This window comes from Arvicanthis niloticus, chromosome 1 (assembly GCF_011762505.2).
Source record: "Arvicanthis niloticus isolate mArvNil1 chromosome 1, mArvNil1.pat.X, whole genome shotgun sequence".
Taxonomy (NCBI): domain Eukaryota; kingdom Metazoa; phylum Chordata; class Mammalia; order Rodentia; family Muridae; genus Arvicanthis; species Arvicanthis niloticus.
The window spans coordinates 35,255,750-35,268,827 of record NC_047658.1 but is presented as its reverse complement, the minus strand read 5'-3'; the positions used below and the strand labels follow the sequence as shown (position 1 = coordinate 35,268,827).

At 43.4% G+C, this 13,078-nt stretch overlaps 1 protein-coding gene across 1 annotated transcript; it reads right to left on the bottom strand.

The window, feature by feature from the left end:
- Positions 1 to 790: 790 nt before the first annotated feature.
- Magel2 (MAGE family member L2) lies at positions 791 to 5,438 on the bottom strand. Its single transcript, XM_076935249.1, has 2 exons — positions 5,284 to 5,438; positions 791 to 5,175 (listed from the first exon to the last, which is right to left on the bottom strand). Exon 2 carries the CDS (start codon positions 5,069 to 5,071, stop codon positions 1,214 to 1,216), a length of 3,858 nt encoding a protein of 1,285 aa, XP_076791364.1. The 5' UTR covers positions 5,072 to 5,175; positions 5,284 to 5,438; the 3' UTR covers positions 791 to 1,213.
- Between the last annotated feature and the right edge of the window lie 7,640 nt (positions 5,439 to 13,078).

The window sequence follows — 13,078 nt, the reverse complement described above, 5'->3', positions numbered from 1 at the left end:
TGATCAGCCCTTTGCCAAGATCCTCTCCTTGGGTTCCTGTAACAAAAGGCTGGTTGTAGATATTTACTCAGTTTCTTTCTGGAGTTTCTCAATGAAGCGCCCTGCAGTTGCCCACTCCTTCCCCCTTGCAATGGCCACCCGTAATCTGCAGAATCTTTAATGCCTTAAACCTTGGATTTCTTTTTTCCTGGTAGGCTCCTGATATGATAGGGGGTTTCCATTCTGGTATCAGTATAGTGTGTTGGTGAGTTCCACATCTGAGTTACTGGATATCTTCCACGGGACACAAAAGGATCTCTTTGGTGTTTTTTGAATGGCTACTAAACCTGCATTTTTATGGTTCGGTGGTAAAGTATCCTCCTTTTCCAAATACCGTTGAGAAGATTTCCTGCTTGGAATTGTAATTTTACCAGCATGCCACCACATACGTAGTTTAATTAAACTGTTTGTGTCTTATAGCCTCAGCTACAAGCTAGATATAATGTCTAACTTGAACAGTTATTGTAAAAATTAAATCAGAGGGGCCACACAACCCCCTCTTAGTTTGCCGTGTCTTATTTGTGAAGTTTTACTTTCACTTTAAGGAAATCTCTGGCTTCACCACCCACCATCACTGCATCATTTTTAGGATGAATGGAGAACTCTTCTGGGAAGCTGTCAGCATCCACAGGTTTTACTATCACCGATAGTAATCTCGGTGTGGGTGTTTGAGCATAGAGCATGTTAAAGTGTGGCTCCCACCACCCTCGTTCAAAATTAGAATAAAGACAAACACTTTATGTTATGCTGAAAGTATATTTATATAGCTATAGATCTTCACTTTTCTCCACAGTATTTTAGTGATGAGTCATATTTACATCCAAGAACATTCTGATTTTACATAAACAAAACAAGACAAATAGACTGTCGTTTCATTTCACAAAGGCAGCACAATTCTGATACTATAACGTAACAATTAGGAGACCAAACAGGGAACCACAGATCTCATTTAAAAAATGTAGACACCAAAATACAAAACAATACAGCAGCCAGTTTGAATCAACATTTCACGAAACTGTACAAAAGCTTTGGCAAATATAAAAACAGGCTGTAAAACTTACACGCACTGAACAATACCAAAAAACACCAGAAAAGCACAATGTCCCCCCACCCCCCATTGTCTGTTGCCTTTGGCTTTGGACCCACAGGTATAAAGTCATCTTAATGCCACCTATTAGTAAGGATGGGGACTGCTGGTGGGGTTGTAGGGATCATCATCGCTGTCATGGGATTCGTCGTCGTTAGCGTCCTTGTATTCTAACTCTGCCAATGAGTCAAGGTACTGGCATGACCAGATCTGGGGCTGGTTCTCATAGATTGCAGCCAAAAACCTCAACATGTGCACCCTGTTGGTCTCGAGGAATGCCCGGGGTCCCCAGAGAAGCTCGTATTCTGCAGGCTCAGTGAACGGGATTTGTCTGTACTCTAGGTACCTGTGTCTCACAAACACATTGGTGATGAGCTTCTTTGTAATACTGAAGAGACCGCTTGTCTCCTGGACATCCAGCCCCAACTGGAACAGAAAACTAAAGAGCAGATTCTCCCTGATACAGTAGCCTTTCATAAAGATGAGGCTCAGGACCACCATCAGGAGGCTGAACTTTGGCCTCTCTAAATAGGATGGCAGAAAATTATACTGAGGGTACGCCATCTTGTTGACGATGATGTAAGTGTGGGTTTTGGTGTCAACTTCCTTCAGTTGACAACCAAAGGTGCACTCCAGCTTAGTGTTGGCACGGTTGATGATGTCTAAGCTGTCGTCTTTATATTCTCGGATGACAACATTTACCATCTCTGAGAGCTGGACAGGCACCTTGGCTTGGTCTTTGACCAAGAGAAACTGCACCAAAGCGTTTGCCCTCTCATCTAAGGGAGACAATGGCTGACTCTCCCTATCAGGGTCCTCCTGAGCAGCACTGGATCCCCGAGAAACACTTGGGACCTCAGAGGCCATCCATGTCTGAGACCCACCCGGGGCACCACAGAATCCCTGGTCCCGTGAAGTACTAGGGCCCTCCAAGCTCCTTGGCATCCTAGAGGTATTGGGGCACCCCCAGTCATTCAGGCCCTGTGGAGTGTAGAGGGATTCCCGGTCCCCCAGGAGCTGCATAGCCCTTTGAATCTCCCAGTCATTCTGGCTGGGATTCTCCCAGGATTGGGGGCCCCGCCAGTCACGTGAGGGCATCCTGTGGCCACAGTTGTCTTCTTTGGGTTCCAGATGCTTCTTCTTCCTGGTGGCTTTGCCGGAGCGTCTTGGTGGCTCTGAAGACTTGGAGGCCTCTGCAGCAGTGGCACTTGCCTGGGGAGAAGCTGCCACCATCAGGATGGTGGGCACTGACTTACATGCTGATGAGGTGTTCCCATCAGGATATGGAACCCAGGGAACTGCAGGCAGGGCCTCTACACAGGCATAAGGATCCTGCAGAGCAAATGGCAGTGACTTTGGGCTCTCTGAGGTGGCAGATGGGCCTCTAAAGGCATTAGAAGAGGCAGGCTGGAAATGAGAGGTAGATGGAAAGCCCCTTGAGGTGGCAGGAAAGGTCTCTGATGTGGCAGGCAAGTTTTTCCAGGCAGTTGGCACGTATGCCCTGGAAGCTGATGCTCCCCTTGGAGCACAAAAGGTGGCACCAATTATCACGCGCTCTTTTGGAGGACCCTTTTTGTCCTTTGCAGGTGCCCTGCGCTCCCTAGGAGGGCCCCGAGGTTCTACAGAAGAGGGGCCAGGTTCTCCTGATGGAGCCATACGTGATCGAGTAGAGCCCCTGGGAAAATTTGCCAGTGGGGCAGAGGCTCTAGCCTGGGCCTGCAACCTGGGCGGTGGGCCTTGCCAAGAAGGCTGCAGCTGCACTGAAGGCAGTTCTGCCTGCAGGCCTGTGGCTTGGGCCTGGTGGGTAGGCAGCTGAGTTTGCCGTGCCTTGGGAGTGGCTCGAGCTCCCCGAAAGGGCTGCTGCTGCTCCACATGGGCCTTCTGAGTGGCCTGCTCCTGGGCCTCCTGGGCAGGCACGGGCTGCCAGAAGTGAGTAGGTACCTTGGGTGCCCGCCAGCCCATTGCCTGGGCCTGCTGTACCTCCTGGAACTCCAGTGGCGCTGGGAGCTCCTGTGGAACTGGCAGTTCCTGTGGAACTGGGAGCTCCTGTGGAACTGGGAGCTCCTGTGGAACTGGGAGCTCCTGTGGAACTGGGAGCTCCTGTGGCACCGCAACCTCCTGTGGCACCTCGACCTCCTGTGGCACCTCGACCTCCTGTGGCACCTCGACCTCCTGTGGCACCTCGACCTCCTGTGGCACCTCGACCTCCTGTGGCACCTCGACCTCCTGTGGAACTGGGAGCTCCTCTGGCACTGGGAGCTCCTCTGGCACTGGGAGCTCCTCTGGCACTGGGAGCTCCTGTGGCACTGGGAGCTCCTGTAGTACTGGGAGCTCCTGTGGCACTGGGGGCTGGCCTTTGGGGGCCTGCCAGATGATGGATGGGCAATGCACAGCCCGGGGAGCAGACTGAGCAGCAGCCTGGGGTACAGGAATTGGGATAGAAAGTTGGGCTGGCAGTACTGTCTGGGGCACCTGTGGGCCTGACTGTGGCACCAAATGTATCTGAGCAACTGGTGGTACTGTAGACACCTGGCCTGCTCCTGATACCCTCGGGAGTAGTAGGCGAGCCTGTGGAGCCTGACGCAGTGGAGGTGGGGGTGGCAGGACTTGCCACAGCTGAGGCTGGCTTGCTATGCCATGTGTAGCTGATCTGATAGGGACCTGTCGGATCAGTGGTGGGGCTTGCCGCATCAAGGGTGGGAGCTGACGGATGATAGGAGGTATCTGGCGAAGCACTGGAGGTGGTCCAGGTCGAATGGGTTGGTGACCAGAACGAAGGGATGAAGCCGCTTGGCGCACAGCTGAAGCGGCCTGCCAGGCTATTGTGGGGGTCTGCCAGGTCACCTGCGTAGCCTGCCAGGTCAAAGGCGTCGCCGGCCACCCCTGGGGGGCCACCTGCCAGTTGGGCGTGGTAGCTTGCCAGCCTGGGGCTGTGGCCAGCTGTACCTGGGGGGCTTGTGGTACAGAGGGAACCTGTGGAGGAGCCCTTATGACTTGAGACTGAATTTGTAGGATCAAAGGCTGACCCTGTGGGGCCCAAGTAGCCAGAGGCTGCCCAGGGGGCAGCACTGTCTGCGCCATTGGTGCTCCTGATACTGGAGTCTGAATGATTGGACCTCTGGCACCTGAAGGATGGATCATCACGACACCAGGACCTGGAGGCTTGGCCATCGGAGTAATCGAAGGTGCAGGCTGGGTCATCAAGGCTGCCTGTGGAGGAGGCTGGACCATCGGAGCTCCTGGAGCAGTCGGCTGGACCATCAGGACTCCCGGCGTCAGCTGCTGGGCCATCAGGACTCCTGGAGTTGGCGGCTGGGCTATCGGTGTCCCAGTAATTGGAACATGCGGCATTGGAGTTCCATGTGGTCCCCCATGGACCATCGGGGTTCCAGGAGGGAGAGGATGTACCATCGGGTTTCCCGGTGGTGGGTGGGTCATTGGGGTCCCAGGAGGAGGAGGGGGAGGAGGAGGGTGCGCCATCGGGGTCCCGGGAGGGTGTGTCATCGGAGTTCCTGGGGGAGGAGGATGAGCCAAAGGGGCCCCCGGGACAGAAGGATGTAGCATCAGGACTCCCGGAGTTGAAGACTGGGCCATCGGGGCTCCCGGAGGGGGCTGATGGACCATCAAGCCTCCAGGTGTTGGAGGCTTGGCCATCGCCCCCCCAAGCGGCGGAGCCTGGACCATTGGGGCCCCTAGACCAGGAGGCTGGGCCAGCTGAGCCACTGAGACAGGCAGCTGGCCCTCCGGAGCCTCCCATGCGGGCTGAGGAGGCTGCCAAGCAGCCAGGGGAGCCTGCAAGTCCACTGGAGGTGGATCCCAAGGGACAGGAGGAGCCCGGGAGGAAGCAGGCGGGGCCCGCATCAGAACCGTAGGGCGGCTATGGATTGCAGGCACTGGGGACTCCGGAGGGCTGGAATCACCCAGATTCGTACTTAGCTGCGACATGTCCCTCCCTTGACTGGCGGTGGCCCGTCTCCGGTTGCCTCTCTTTTTCTTCCAGTGCTGAGCATGCCGACGTGGCTGTCCAGGATCCCCCTCCAGCTTGAAAGCTGAATAGGAAGCGGGTGCTGACTGGCTTGTTCCGCTGCTCTCGGGTTCTCTCCTCAGCTCTCAGCGAGTGCTGCCGGGCTCTCTCAGCAGCTCTCAGCGAGCATTACCTGGCTGGCACCGCAACTCTCAGCGAGTGCTGCCAGGCTGTCACCGCAGCTTTCAGCTAAGTGCTACTGCCTGGCTTACTCGCCAGGCAGCTCACAGCGCTCAGCTCACAGCTCGCAGTGCAGCTCACACTGAGCTGGCTCTGCAGCTCTCCGCAGTAAGAAGGAGGGGGGAGGGGGCTGAATCCCGCCCCTTCCCCGCCCCCGACCACCACAAGTGGATCGTTCAGAGGGGCGTCTACCAAAGTACTGACTGACTCAAGATCCCTTCTCCTGCGCTATAGATCCTCAACTCAGCTAGTTCATACTCTTTAAGCATGAGTTTATATAGGCAAGTGACAGGGACAGATTTACGGCTCAAAAAAATCACTGTGCTGCATTATGAAGTGGGGACAAACCACTAGCAACATGGAACATGTCCAAAGGTGGGGGCGGTGGTGTGGTCTGAGCTCAGAAATGAAGCACATTGACGTAAGAGGGATTGGGGAGCTATTCGAGACGCTATTATAATTTAACGAAGGTATAGGAAAAAAATGGAGATTGTATTCAGGTATCTGTGTGTGAATTTCCTGGAGTAGTTTATTCTGTCAGGTAACAGAAGGGCGGGAAGCACAGGATAAATGATGAATATTTGCTAGGGCATGGGTCAGTCAATCCAAGGATAACCTAGGTGGTCTATTATAACTGTATTCATTAAGAGAATCTGAGAATCAAGTTTGCCCATTCTTTATCAAAGCATAGCAGCAGTAGTGAATAAAACTGTTTAAAAGTGTGTTCAGAGGGGAAAAAAAAAATCTAAACTCATCTAGACGAATATTGACTACCACTAGTCAGGCAGAGAAAAGATGAGCCAATTAGAAAGGAAAGAAAAGGAATCTTGGAAGTAAATTAACAGAAATTCACGGAGGCAGCAGTTTTAACGCGGGAAAACCCACTTTTGAAATAGGTGAGATGAGACAATAGAGTGCGAAAGACATCCTAAAAATCAAAAATGAAAGCACTATGCTGGAAATTAGCAAACGGGATAGGAATCCTTTCATATATTTCAAGAAAATGGGGGTACAATGAAAGTTTTCTGGAAGATAAGCTCAACAATGGACATATGACATGTTAACAGATAAAAAAGGAACCATCAAAATTACTGTGTATTGGTATTCTTCTTTCTTCCCCAAATTAAGTGGCCATCTCAGTTTAGTTGGGCAATTTTCCGGGTATATAGATGGTAATTAACATTATGATTTTTTTAGAAGGAGTGGTTTGCAGCCTAGGGCAGCAGTCCAATATGAGGAAAGAAACCACAAGGGGGCAGAAGAGAATGATGAAGGCTGTACCCCACTCTTAAGATACCTTCAGCAAATGTTCCTATTTTTTGTGTGCTTTTAACTGGGGATCCATAAAGAAGAAATGTGCCCCAGGATGTCTATTTGCTAAATAATTAGAGAAGAATTTGGGACTCATATTTCAGAGATTATCTGGCCTTTAAAAAGCATGTTACACCAGTCATTCGTGGCAATCTATCACTTTTGTGTACATGAAAAACAAGGTTGCCTTCGAAACAGAAATGGTTTTCTGGAGAATGAACACTGCAATTCTGTCATGGTTTTCAGTTTCATTCCTCACCTCAGATTCATAGCCCCCATCCGTACAGGAATTGTGACATTGGGGGATAGAATCCTTTGAGAGGAATCTAGAATAAACACACAACCCTTTTGCTCTCTATTATGAGATCTGCCACATGGCCGTTTCTAACTGTGGGTGGTTTGATGAAAAACGGTTCGTTTTCTTCATATGCTAACTCACATAAATAAACACATCAGATTAAGTTTCCCCACTAACCATTTGCTTTCGAAAATGGTGACAGATTTGGATTTTAGTCTGACAAAGGGTAGGTCATTCCACATGGCAAACGGTGTTCATTAGGGCACGGATAGGGTCAGTCTCTCTGACTTGAACACTAATGAATATGCCATATCACAACAACTCCCACTAAATTTGCTTTATGAAAAGAGCATCTGATTATGTCAATAGACAACATACAAGCCACAAAGAAATGATTAGGAATGATTCAGGGCGACAAAGAGAAACATGGTGCTATAGTGAGAAGCAGACGATAAATATCTCACAGTTTGTACAGTGGCCGCTCCTTGGCAACGTACATCAACAACAGAGAAATGTGAGCGTGGAGTATTTGTTGGTGGTAGAGGGGCTGGTAAAGATGGGCACTTTCTCAAAATACAGATCTGTAAATGCTGATTAATTAGTGCGCTGCAGCTCAAATTATACCCCGACCCCAAGAAGTAAACTGACCATGTTAAAACATAAAAATTAAGTATCTCCAGACTAAAGAGACATATGCATGGCAAATCTGAGTTTCTTTTTTTTCTTTGTGAAATCTTTCGGCTTCCAGAGTTCCCCGTTAGCCTTTTATGCAAGTACAATTTTTTTTCATCAATAACAATGAACCCAGAATTCCTCGTCCTCAAAAAGAGCTTGAAAATTCAAGGAAAATTATAGGAAACACAACAGAAATGAATATGAAATGTTCATGGAATTTTCACATCTGTCTGTTCTTTCAGTTACATAAGTCAATATATAATAGATGTGAGAAAATAGTTGAAAAACGGAAGAAAGATTTCCCCTTGCATCATAGGAGCAGCGTTTGATTTAAGAGCTTTCAGGAGCTTTGCTTTGGCACACTAGTTAACATTGAGAACACAGACAAGTTAGTAAGGGACTGTGGACTGAATTTGCGAGATCTCAACCCCAAAGCTGACTCCCTGTGTCTCCTATGTAGGTGGTAGTGATACTCTGAAGTAAAGGAAGTAAGTTGTTGTTTTCACAACTCACAAATCACTTGCTTATAAAACACCTTTTTCAAACATTCAGTAGATGACTAGAAACGTGCTCTGTATACATATAAGAACCTCAATGCAAGATTTTACTGTTCATTCCATACAGATATTAATGTGATGATTTTAGTGTTACTGTGGAAAAACACATTGGCCATAACTGACAGAAATAAGCAAGTGTTCACTTCTGCTTGGAACATAAGTAGTGTATAACTGTCATGATAAATGCATTCGTGAAATGAAACAACAAAAACAACAAAACCAAAAAAGACTTTTGAATACTCTTCAAATAGACAGACTGTGTAAGAAAATCAACAAAACATCCAAGATACCAGATTTAAAAATAGTTGAAAGAAAAATTATAAGGTCTTCATTAAGAAGAAAATTATTAAGGGAATATTATTATATATTATATATACTATTATTTAATATTATTAAAATATTAAGGGAAATTTTTATTTATGGAGTGATTACTACTTGATAAAATATTGCCCTCAGATCTCTATATATACTATTTGCTATTTAAAATAAATCTTTTAAGTATTTGGTTTCATTTTGTTTACCAATAGTGTAGGATTAGTATGTTAATTTACTTGCTTAATATTTAGCAGTAGATAGCAAAATGCAGATTTTTAAAATATAATATGTTTATAGCCAAAGGCAGCAGTCTTAGTTACTAAAGCAGGGATGCACAAACCCTTGCATGAAATATTTCATGTAATTAACATAAAATAAATCTCACAGATTTAAAATAATTTTAATTAGTCCTTTCTTGTATCATCTAACATTCAATGGGATATTTTTTATTTTCATGATTAAAGAGAATTATCATTTGCCACTGTAGCCGTTTTTCTACATTCAAAAGTAAAACTGTCCTCTTCTGCTTTGTGCTCAATTTACTTAGCCACTAAGCCAATTTTCATTTTTATAAAAGCCACAAAAATGTATATGCTATTTATTTTTAAGATTCTGATGTTTGGAGAACTGTTTAAAGATGCAGCTATTTTGTACCTATTAGAAATTTGTTTTCTAACTCTGAAATTGATAGAATTGTGTTTCCTACTCCATATCTTATTTAACTACTGTCTATTAGCATCTGAGACAGTCATAACTCAGTGTTATTAGTAAATTCCTTTCCTTGTCCTTGGTAACATATGCTTTCATTTATTTGAGCTAAATTACTAAGAGTGAGGGGTGAGGTCAAAAGTCTGGTATTTGTTTGTAAGATTCTGAAGCAGTCTCCACAGTTGTGTTAGGAAATTTTATACTCTCAGAATATAAAAAGATTCCAGATACTCACATTAGTGCCAAGTTTTGTAAGTTTAACTTTTGTAAGTTTCTTCTTTTTTAATGATGGCATTGAAGTGAAAGTAGAAAGGTGTTTGTACAATTATATACTCAGACTGGCAAATATAAGTACCTCATTCTTGTCCAACCAATATTGAAGGACATTTTAATTGTCAAAAATAATTATAGATACTAACTAGGTGTGTGTGATAGTCACACACGTCTACACATTCTGTAGTTACCAATTAAGATCTATTAGCATTTAGCTCCTTAACTAGTGATTGTTTCTTTATATTAAGACCCGTACAATAAATTCATTCTAGTTTTCTAGAAAATATGGCAAATTACTGAAACTAAAACTCATCCTAATGTATAGCACAGTAATAAAGCTTATTATTCTTATCTAACTATGTTTTGGTATATGCCATCTCACTTCCTTCTACCCCTTTTCAATCTCCATTGCGGCTCAAGCAGTTATTATCTTACTCTCCAAGTCTACCACAATAAAATTTAAAGTTCTATTAAGGACCGAGAACAAGTACTTTTTCTTTGTGCTTGGGCATTCATTCCATACAGTTCCATCCATGATGTAACAAATGAGTGTCTGTCACACCAACTCCCATCTGCATCCCACTTTGTGTATATATCATGCTTATTTTTAGTGTGTTCGTTTTTCTCTATGATCTATCTTTAGTTCCATTGTTTGTGCATTAAGAACAATTTGATAATAAACATAGGTGAGTGCAGTTCTTGTTGTTGTTGCTGTTGTTATTGTTGATCTAGAGAGTTAATCCATCTGCAGCCTGGCAGGCCCGAAATGCATGATGCAGCTCAGTTTCACCTCTCATGACAATTTTCCTCTTTCAGCCTCATGGGTCTTAGGATTATAGGCATGAGATATCACACCTGGATATCTATTTAGTGTATCAATTTCCTTTCTTTGGCAGTACATATCTAAGAGTTAAATGGTTGGCTCATGTGTCCTATGTGTGTTGATAAATTTAAAGTTGTATGTGTTCATCACTCTAACAACTCATTCAATAGTGACATTGCATCTTATATAACTGAGAAGTATGCTATACCATGCAAGTCTGGGTAAGAACACTTGTAGCCATTTACACAGTGACATTGTAGGTGTCAGATACATCCTCACAAATAAAGCAATAAATGCATGAACATTAGTATACAGAATATTTTGCTGTCTTGGAAACTCCTTCTGATTCCTCCTGCAGAATCCCTGGTAAGTTTTAGGGTTTTTTTCTTTTTTCTTTTTGTCTGCCTTCACAGTGTGCCTTTAAAAAAATGTCACATGGTATTAGATTTGTCTGTTAGTTACCAGTTCAAGAACCCTCCTAAAGATACCGACATCACAAGAAAATGCAACCTCTCTCATTGTTAAAATCTTCCACTAAGGCAATTCATCTGTTAAAATTAATGAACTTGTATTGAAGCAGAATTCTAACCTGAAGTCCCATAGTTTGCACCAGGTTTAACTCTTGATATTTTTTGTACTGTGGGTTTTGACAAATGATAAGTATAATATGACCATCAATATGTGATCATAGAATATGTGATGTTTCTCCTCCTATCCCTGGCTTATGTCACAAATTCTAGATTTTTGGGATATCAGTGACCACAACTAACCCAGCACATATGGAATTCCAAGGATGCTTATACTCCTTGTGTGCTTTTGTAGTAAGTGCTCACATGTAGCACATTAAATATCTTGCATGATGTGAGCAATCTCTTGGTGGCTTATATCTGATACAATGTAAATATTATACAGTTTGTTATAAATTACTATTTATAAAACAATGCCCTAAAATCTTCTGTTGTCTTCCTGTTTATAGTTTCCTTCATTAATCTGTTTTTTATAACATGTGGGGTGTATGTGTGTGAATGTGCATATACAAGCACACACCTGTGTTCACTTTTATGTGTATATATGCACACAAACTATTAAATAATTTTCTGAGTTATATGTTAATTCTTTAGATCATTTTGGTTGCTTTTTTATCTTTTTTGCTATATTTTAAAGAGTTTTATTTATTGCAGGTGCTAGGCACAAATCTTTTATTATATATGTATTTGCCTGGTGATTATTTTAGAATCAAATGATGATGATGTGTTTGTATCTAAATCTTTTAATGTTTCATGTTGCTGCTTACTTTTAAATTAGGTTATATATTTTCATTTATTTCAGAAGAAATTCATGGCCTTTATTTCACCAGTTGAAACTATGGCAGATTTTGGATTCTTTTTGACAGGGTATCTCCCATATCCCTGGCTATCCTGAAACTCACTATGTAAATCAGGTTGGCATCCAACTCACAGGGATCCACTTGTCTTTGTCCCCCTGCGTGCTAGAATTAAAGGCTTTGTCACCACACTTGGCACCTTTTTTGTTATTTTTAAAAATAATTTTTGAAAATAATATACTTTTTATTAATTCTTATTACACTAGCACCTTGAAGCATTCAGAAATTTTTAATTAATTCAAAACTGTTTTATAATTTCCTGTGTGACTTCTTTGACTCATGGGATATTTCAAATTTCATTAATTACCAGACACTTCAATATTTTATAGAAATTTTAATCACATACCTTTCTAATTTAACTCCAATGTAATTAGATAATACATACAATTTGGTCACACTCATTCTAAAATATATGAACTCCCTGCACTAAATTTACTTTAAAATAATAGTTTGAGGCCAGCCTAGGCTATATAGCGTGACTGTCTAATAAATAGTCTCCTGTGGTGAGAGAATATACTAAACAAGTTCTGAGTAAATCTTATATGAACAATTACTTTTTAAAATATTTTCTGTAGTTGATTGCTTACTTATTCTGAGTTGTATAAAAAAATCTCTAAATATGTGTGTGAACTTATTTATTTCTCCTACCAAATTTGACTATTATACTTGATACACTATTGACTCTTTTGGGATGTTGTCCACATTGCATATGTTTACGTTTTTCCATTTGACCGCTTAATTGTTTCGAAATGCCCTCTTAGATTTGTTAATGTTTATGGTTTGAAACCTTTTTCTTTGCTTGACACTAAAAGGGCCACCCTGGCTTTCTGGGGCTTGGTCATTGTATACTTTGTTTATTTACATCCTTTCCTCAGTGTTTTACTGTCTGGAGGTCTGACTGTGTTTCTTTCCCCTGCCAATTAAAGAATTAAAAAGCAGGAAAATCTCAGACACAGCAGGCAGCAGTAGTTAACAAACTTCATTAAAGTGAAAAAACACATACTCACAGAGACAGACAAAGAGCAAGGCACACAGCAAGACTCTGTAGAATAGAGGGTTTAACTGTTCTTGGTGGTCTAGGATGGGTTCTTATTTCCCTAATTTTGGATGAGTTAAGTTAAACCAGAAAAGGTGAGCTGAGACAGAGAACCCCCAGCTTCAGGTAAACATTCATTTATGATGGTATAGAGCAGGTCTCCTTCCCCATTTTATGGTTGTTTATTTTGACAAAGAAATAGGAATGGATCAGCCCACAATTTCAATTAAAGATGTTTAGGCCTAGAGCATATCTGACTTGCCTACACTGGTCAAACAGAAGGGAAGACCTTCTGATAGTAAAAAAAAAAAAAATCTGCCAGGCCCTTTTATCTTCAGGTTAGCGGGGTGAGGAAGAAGCTAGAGATT